At 42.5% G+C, this 8,431-nt stretch overlaps 1 protein-coding gene across 4 annotated transcripts; it reads left to right on the top strand.

Moving 5' to 3' along the window:
* Positions 1-1,882: 1,882 nt before the first annotated feature.
* LOC147635271 (uncharacterized) lies at positions 1,883-6,491 on the top strand. 4 transcript variants are annotated; one of them, XM_086802503.1, is made up of 14 exons: positions 1,884-2,197; positions 2,333-2,867; positions 2,984-3,368; positions 3,459-4,170; positions 4,270-4,310; positions 4,412-4,480; positions 4,569-4,669; positions 4,791-4,869; positions 4,997-5,095; positions 5,202-5,270; positions 5,450-5,499; positions 5,597-5,678; positions 5,798-5,892; positions 6,008-6,491. In XM_086802503.1, exons 1-14 carry the CDS (start codon positions 2,191-2,193, stop codon positions 6,099-6,101), a joined length of 2,418 nt encoding a protein of 805 aa, XP_086658629.1. In that variant the 5' UTR covers positions 1,884-2,190; the 3' UTR covers positions 6,102-6,491. The 4 variants fall into 4 exon arrangements, 3 of the variants coding, with proteins under 3 accessions (XP_086658631.1, XP_086658629.1, XP_086658630.1); XR_015266619.1 differs by lacking the exon at positions 6,008-6,491 and having other exon boundaries at positions 1,883-2,197; positions 5,578-5,678; positions 5,798-5,817; XM_086802505.1 differs by lacking the exons at positions 4,569-4,669; positions 4,791-4,869; positions 4,997-5,095; positions 5,202-5,270 and having other exon boundaries at positions 1,883-2,197; positions 4,437-4,480; positions 5,578-5,678.
* Positions 6,492-8,431: the final 1,940 nt, after the last annotated feature.

Below are 8,431 nucleotides of genomic sequence, written 5' to 3'. Positions count from 1 at the left end.
TAGAAAAGAAACATCCAGGCTACTCTATTACTAAATCTTTAATGTCAAGCATCAAGTACAATCTATAATGTCAAGCATCAAGTACAATCACCTTCACAAGAAATCAACTAGTACTAGTTTTTTTGGGGCGATTTTCCTTGATATTTGTTTGGCATTATGGATATCCTCAACGAGCACTCTACCTTCACAATACCTTCACGATAGACTACCCAATTCCCTTCTTTCCAAGCTGCTCTAACCTTGGCTAATTCTGTTTTTTGCTTGAGTTGCATAGGGATGAGTTCCTCAACAAATCTATATTTTTATACTCTCTTTACATAGAAAGAGATAGAGAAGATGAAGAGCGAGGGAGAAAGAGTAAGAGAGGAAGGATTCAACCACATGTTTGTTCTAAAAGGCGAGAGAGGTTTTGCCATACCTCTATGCAACTCAAAACATACCCACTTGGCAAATAAGTTATATTTGGCCAATGCTCAGCTGCTTTGACCTTGGCTGATTCATATACTTCTGCTTGAGTTGCATAGGGGTGAGTTCCTCAATAATCTATATTTTTGTACCCTCTTTACACAGATAGAGATAGAGAGGAAGAGAAAGGATTCTAAGAGAAGCGATTAAGGGACAAAGAGGAGGAGAGGAGGGATTTGATCACATATTTGCACTAAAGTGAGAGAGTTTTTGTGCAAGTAGAAACATATCCACTTGCCAAATTGGTCAATGCTAAAAAAACTTGGTTGTAGTGTACTATTCCCAATTGGAATTGAAAATTACCAGATAAAATTTGGAAATTGGCGTTGCTTTTGTTTTTAAGGAACAAAAATCATACAGCTTAGTTATAATCCATGTATTTTCTCTACTTTGAAGCATTACCTTAATTTGATTGGTTGGAAAAAAGTTGGTTTCGAGCAATCTCAATAGTAGCCTGCAAATTATTGGTTATAGTCCATGTATTTCTCTACGTTGAAGCATTACCTTAATTTTGATTGGCTGGAGAAAATATTGGTTCCAAGCAGTCTTAGTAGTGGATTTGGCTGCAACTGGCAAATTATTGAACTTCGGATATTCATTATCTTTGTCATGGTCTAGGGTCGTGGTGGGAGGGGGGATCAGAGTGGTGCAATCAGCTCTCTTTCCAATTCCGAATAATGTGGGGGATCATGACACATCAACAACATGAATTCATTCCTCAGAAAGGCTTATTTGGTAGGTCACATCAAGTCTTGACAATTCCCAAAAATGCTGAGGGGGTAGCACCAATACTGGTGTTTACTTTGACACTTTACCTTATTTATTATTTGGCTTGAAAAAACATTTGTTTAGAGGAGTCTCATGGAGAATTCCCACAACACAGTTTGCCAAGAATAAAGGCGCGAGCTGAAAATTTGGCCTTTAGTTTTGCTAAGTGTGAGTCATGAGGCTATATTATTGAACTTTGGGATATTTATTATCTCCATAAATTTTCAAACCTAGTGTAGTTTGCACTTGCATATTTTGAAAAATACCTTCAAATTTAAAACTTGAAGGTACAAGTACCTCCAGATTTTGAGAAGTTATAGAACAAAAACCTTCAGATTTCAAAAATTTCCTTTATAAATAATTTCACAATTTTTAGATAAAGGTTTTCCACTTTTGGGGAAAATACTTTTTTCCGAACAGTGTTACCAACATGCACGAGCATTAATTAATTGCTTTTTGAAAGCCCGTGGGTTTTTTTTTCACGAGCATTAGCTAATTGCTTTTTGAAAGCCCGTTGTTTTTTTTAAAAAAAAGGCTTAAAAAAAAGGCTTTTTGTCCACGTGCCCTCATTCCTCGCCTTCCCCAGTGCCCACCTGCAGACGATGCACATGACGCTATCTATGCATGCCGCTGTGTGTTGCCCCCGTGATTCAATGGCTGGACCACCTTCATCATGAGCATCGTCGCCCTTGGCCGTTACTGTTCAACATTTAGGGTTTCTGCAGACCGCTTGCTTTCTTATAGAGATCGGAGATATGGAGGAAACGGTTCACCAATTCTCTGCATCATCTTTTTGTTGATAGAATCTCTGCACTCAGAGCTAGGGCTAGCTTCTGTGAATTGTTGGGGCTCGCAGACTGCGAGCTTCAGCAAGAAGCTATAGAGGGAACGCTTCGTCGTGTAGACTGGTTCTCACCTTGCAGATATGAGGTTTGGCCTTGCAAGCAAACTCTAGGTATGGCGGGTATGCATCTTTGTTCTTGCCGCCTGTTTTTGTTTGAGCAATCACAGTCGCCGTATCCACGTTTTTGGCCTTTTCACTGCCATGTTCAATGTAACATTGCCTTTGTTTCACACCATAGCTTGTGGCCCTAAGCAGCTGCAGCAGCATCAGACATGGCTGCTCCCAAGCAGAGCTCTCCCTCCTCTTCTCCCGCTGAATCTCTGCAACCCCGATCGCCTCCTGAAGTCCTTTTGCAGCGCATTGCAGAGCTTGAAGCCAACCATGCCTTCCTCAAATCCGAGATATCAAAATTTATTGCCGCATACAAATCCGTCATGCCTGCAGAGGAGCCAGCAGTGCATCGACCTTCCCAGAAGTCTTCTTCCAGTGACACAATTCCTCAAAACCGCACTTCCTTTGCAGGATTGCACCTCCCTTTCTCGCAGAAACGGAGGACTTTTGGCGTGGGAAGCTCCCCTCCATGGACTAGATTGCCAGGGAGCTTGCAGGAGACCTCAACTTCCGGTCCTAGGTGCAGCTCTGGCCACGGCCGCCACAGACACAGCCATGGCGGTGGGCCCAGCCCTGCGCCTTTTCCTGAGCACCTCACAGAGCGGCACTACATGAATATCCTGCAATCCATGGGACAGGCAGTCTACATCTTTAACCTTTCCGCAGAGGTGATCTTCTGGTAACATGCCTTGGCGCTTGCCTGGAGAGAGCCTTGCTTTGCTAAGTTTTACTTTGAATTGTAAGTATATGTCTTGTGATGCTGGTGGTGACCCTTTCTTTGGACGATCGTTGTAGGAACCGAACTGCCGAGCTCCTTTATGGGTACTGTGAAGCAGAAGCCTTGGGAAGTAATGTCTTGGAGCTGCTAGTACACAAAAAGCATCATGATGTTGGATCCCTTATGTTTGGAGAACATTGGAATGGTCAGTTTCCACTCCTGAAAAAATCAGGGGAGATTTTTATTGCTTTTATTACAAACTCTCCTTTGTATGATGATAATGGGGTGCTTATTGGGGTTATTGGAGTGACGAATGACTCTCGGCCGTTTTCTGGTCAAACTGTCATTGAGGGCATCCGTCCCTCTTTTTTCGAGGACATTCAAGATGCTGGACCAGGCAATGCCAGGCGGGAGCAACAACATATCCAGCAAAATCCTTTTACATCTCCTTTATCCAACTTAGTAAGATCATGTTGCTGCCTCTTGGTCATTTGATCGGCTTTTATATGTTTTAATTTTTCATGTTGGGTGCTGACTGTTATTGGCAACCAGGCATCCAAGGTGACCTCCAAGTTGGTGTCTTCCAAGGTGTTATCACGCATTAAGATTGGGGGCGAGAGCACTGATGAGCATGAGGGTGGAAGTGGAGGAAGCCAGGGCTCAGAGTCGGGGCATGTAGATGCTGGCTCTGTAGATGCAAGAGAGTTCGTTGAGGGAACATCTAGTGGTGTTAGTACTCCTAGGGCTTCTTCAATACAAAACAATATCTCACCTCCAACAACGTCAATCAAATATGAAGCTGACGAAGGCAGTCCCCAGGATTGTGGCAAGAAGGCAGGAGGCCTGACTTTTCTCAGCTCCAAGGTAGAATCTTGGATGTCAAAGAAAGGTATGTTATGGGCTTGGGGGCCCGATCATGACACTGTGGAGCAAAGAAACCATCCGGCATGGAGTTGGCCCCCGAGTGATCTTGCACATGGGAAGGGTGATCCCGGCAGTTGTAGACAAGGAGGCAGTGGTGGGGACAGATTCAAAGCTTCTGCAGGAAGAGATGAAGGTGGCTTAGAACAGGTGGAACTTGATGACACTGTCAACACGAACAAGTTGGGATCTTGGAATTGGGCAAATGTCAGCAGCACTAACAGCAATTGTAGCACTGCTGGTACAAACAGCAGCTGCCTGCAGAAGACCGAAGCAGAGCTGGAGATTGTGAATTGTGAGATTGAATGGGAGTCATTGACTGTTGGTGAACAGATTGGGCAAGGTGGGTTATAGCTGCACCTCTATGGTGCAAGTCTCATCTATGTTGTTGATTGCCTGCTTTTGGTCACTGATTGGATTGACTTTTGCTTCAAATATCCAGGGTCGTGTGGGACAGTCTATCATGGTTCCTGGATCGGCTCGGTAAGGTTCCATTTTCAACTTGTTTTTTTTTTTTTGACACTGTTTGATGGATGCCATGTTTGCCTTGGTGTGTCAAGTTAATGGATTGCTTTTCTGAACAGGATGTTGCCATTAAAGTTTTTGCAGAGCAAGAATACACATTGGAGCTTTTGGAGGATTTCAGGAAAGAGGTGATCTTTAGCTTTGAGCCAGCTCGTTATACCTTTGGATGTTCTTTTTTACAATTGTCCTCTTGGTCTTAAATTGTAAATATTACAGGTTGCTATCATGGAGAGACTGAGGCATCCTAATGTGGTGCTTTTTATGGGAGCGGTTACATCCCCTCAACACCTCTCAATAGTGACCGAATTTCTTCCACGGTCATTGTCTTGAGCTCTAAGCCATGCACAGTATCTGGGGCTCTCAGCCATGTCTGGTGCTATTTCCATTACCTGGTCAAGGATGCGAAGCCATTCTTACTTGTATTTTTATGAATTGCAGGGGAAGTTTATTCCGGCTGCTTCATAGAAACACGCCAGGATTGGATTGGAGAAGGCGAGTTTGGATGGCCCTGGACGTAGTAACTCACTAGTGCTCTAGCTTGAACTTGTTTGTAGGGTTTAGCTGGACGTTTGGACCCAAACCCTTTGCTTACCTTAGGTGTCCTGTCGCTAACTGGAAGTCTCTGTGTTGTGTGTGGGGGTCAGGCCCGCGGAATGAACTATCTGCACCACCTGAACCCCCCCATTGTGCATAGGGACCTCAAGTCATCGAATCTTCTTGTTGACAAGAATTGGACTGTAAAAGTAGGTGCCTTTAACCTCTGGTGTTTTTCTTCAAACCTCATGTTGTGATATGTGTCACACATTATTTTTGCTTTCATTCACAAATATAGTCTATGCTTTGGTCTAGGTGGGGGACTTTGGCCTCTCAAGGTTGAAGCATGCAACTTTTCTAAGGACTGTGTCCGGAAGAGGCACGGTAACTAGTTTAAGCTTGGTTTTAGAACAGAGGATGTTTGGATTTTTATCTTCCTTGAAAACGTTAGATTATGTCCACTATATTGTAGGGTTCATGGCCTCTCCTAGGCCTCTATACTTGAGTTTTCCTTCGTGTTTCCTTGCACCATGTGCTCTATACTTTGTGTTACTTTTTTGCAGCCACAGTGGATGGCTCCTGAGGTGCTTCGGAATGAACCTTCTAATGAAAAGTAGGTATATGTATATATATATTTGTCAAGACTTGTTGGCATCTTTGGAGGCTCTGAATTTTCGAATAATTTTTGCAGTTCTTTTTGGCATCTTCAGGTCTGATATATATAGTTTTGGAGTTATTTTATGGGAGCTAGCAACAGAGCAGGTTCCTTGGACAGACTTGAATCCCATGCAGGTGCCATGTGAAACAGACTAAGTAATTACTTTTTGATTGGCTTTTGTCAAGCCAAGGAACTCAAGTGAAAGCCTTCTCTAGTCATGTCTGACGTTAATGTTGAGTTATGACCTTCGTAGGTGGTTGGTGCTGTCGGGTTCATGAATCAGAGGCTGCAGGTCCCAGAGGCGGTAGATCCAATGTGGACTGCCATGGTGAACGACTGTTGGATTAGGTAAGAGCTCGCGTACATTGATGGCATGTGTGGACATCATTGACATTCTAAAAGCATGATCTAGATGACAAACATTCTTTCTTTTGGATGCTGGTCCGTGTTTGTGGTATTCTAGTGATCCAAGGCTTCGTCCAAACTTTCAAGAGCTTACAGATAGATTGAAGAACATACAGAAGCAGTTACCGAGGCTAAGAGCTTGCGAACATTGATGGCATGTGTGGGAGTCGGTGCCTTGGCTTTGACATTCTACAAGCATGCTGTAGATGAGAAACATTTTGGATGCTGTTGTGTTTGTGGTATTTTAGTGATCCAAGGCTTCGTCCAAACTTTCAAGAACTTACAGATAGATTCATGAACATACAGAAGCAGTTACCGAAGCTACAAACATGATGCTATATTGGTTTCCGATACATTCCTTAATGAAAGGCTGTCTAGGAATGCTGGCAGTTTAACAATAAATCAAAATTTTGGCTTCGGTTCTAATATGAATTGAAGGTGGATTTTGTAAAGCTTTCATGTTTTCTTTGCCTCGGGCCCTTGTCATGTATATAATTTGGGACTGGATGGCTTTCTTAACAACTCTTGCATTTTGTACTCTCAGCAATTTGGTGTAACCAACCACACCCTGCCTCCAAAACCCAGCGCCCCGTGCCCCCCGCCCCACTTCTTTCATGTGACTCATTGTAATGGGAAATGTGAGTTAGTGTTTAAAAAGCTAACCCATAGGTTGTGATGGTTCTGTAAGGTTTTTTACCTCATTCAGAAATAGATTCTTGCTTCAATCAGAATGTGGACCTGAAAGGACAGGCAGTTTCTGATTTTCTTAACACAAGTGTCTTTGGCCTACTTCCACAAGGTCGGTCGCAGCAGAGTGACAATGACAGAATGATCATTCAAATTTTAAAAATGGGTCTTAGTGGTGTGCTTGATGTGTGGTGTCAAGGGCAAAGTGCCATGTAAGTCTTAAGCGTTTTCTAAATGAAAAAAATTGTTGGTGTTCTACCTTAGTTCATGTCATTATTACAAAATGATGACACATTCAAGGCAACGATGCAACTGCACCAAAATAAGCTTTTCATAGCATCAAATCACTCACCATGGACATGTTTTATCACGAAAGTTGAATTACATAGGTTTAAGCAAACTATTCACCATGCCATTGGTAAATGGTTACCACTATGTTTACCCTCAGTCATTAGGTAAGTGGTCATGTTAATAACAAAAAAAAGTGATGAATGACACATTGGGCCTAACCTCATCAGCAAGGCAACATACAATTGCACCAAAATGAGCTTTTCATAGCATCAAACCATTGTCAAGGGACACATGTTTTATGAAATTTGAATTATGTAGGTTAAACCAACAATATATCATGCCATTTACTGACGAAGGGACACATCTTTTAAGAAAGTTGAATTGAAGAGGTTTAAGCCATAGAATGCCATGCTGTTTGACACCTTCAACTTTGCCCAAAGAAAGTAAGAAAAAGTGGTTGGAAAATGTTGAAAAGTAGGTATATGTATATATAAATATAAAATTTAAATATATATATATTTTATTTAATTGTGTGAAGTTGTTAGGGAGCTTTTGTGTCTTTGTGTGTGGGCATACAAGAGTGTTATGTTGTGGTTGAGATGGCACTTGCTACCAGTGGCAACAAGTAATCGGGAGATTGGCTGCTCCTCACACATCCCTATTAGCCAGGGAGCGGACCAAACTCTAGCCTTTTGTGTGGGCATACAAGAGCGTGGACATACAAGAGGGAGTGGATCGAACTCTAGCCTTTTGTGTCGGCATACAAGAGCGATACATTGTGGCCGAGATGGCACTTGAGCTTCTAACTTAGGCTATGCATTGCGAGAGAGAGAGAAAAGCAAAGTATATGAGTTGCACGGATCTATCGTGTGTCCGCTCTCACAGAATGTGTTCACACCATCTAGTCTTACTATTTCACAATGATTAAGTAAAGGCATTAATGAAGAACCACATAGGTGAGTGCATGTGCCTTATATCTATCCCTATAGAGGGATAAACTTCATTTGTGGGCACTAGAGATGCGAACGCATGATGTTGATATTGCGGCTAAGAGATGCCTTCAATGCTACACATAACTTATGATGCATGGAATCAAGGAATTGGTGTAGCAAAGGCGAGGCACCACCATTTTTGCAAGAGCAACAAAAGATCACACCAACAAGTTCCATCATTGTTGTGACTCCACCACCTTATATACCATATGACTCCACCACCATGTATACTACATGATTACATCCTCAATCTTAGTTTACTTTAGGAGTACATCGTTAGGAATCCCACAAGTTTTAACTCAACAATCATTCCTCAACATGCATGAGTGTGTGCTCGTTCGTTCTGCCTCTCAAACCTAGGGAGTAGGCCAACATAGGTGAGGTACTAGGTCACCCAATGTGGATGGCCTTCTTCCAATCATAACAAGTCCATACTTTGGGTAAATGTATACAAGCGTATCGAGTTGGGTACATCCAAACATGGAAGCTTTAATGTAAACTTAGGGCTTGAG

This window comes from Cibotium barometz, chromosome 9 (assembly GCF_041138505.1).
Source record: "Cibotium barometz isolate CiBa-2024 chromosome 9, ASM4113850v1, whole genome shotgun sequence".
Lineage (NCBI taxonomy): Eukaryota > Viridiplantae > Streptophyta > Polypodiopsida > Cyatheales > Cibotiaceae > Cibotium > Cibotium barometz.
This window is presented reverse-complemented; position numbering and strand designations above follow the sequence as displayed.

What these genes read in the sequence shown, in the direction of transcription:
- LOC147635271 (XM_086802503.1), top strand. An exon ending in AATGAACCTTCTAATGAAAA is followed by an intron (nt 5,500 to 5,596) that starts GTAGGTATATGT and finishes TGGCATCTTCAG; the next exon opens with GTCTGATATATATAGTTTTG. An exon ending in CAGACTTGAATCCCATGCAG is followed by an intron (nt 5,679 to 5,797) that starts GTGCCATGTGAA and finishes TGACCTTCGTAG; the next exon opens with GTGGTTGGTGCTGTCGGGTT.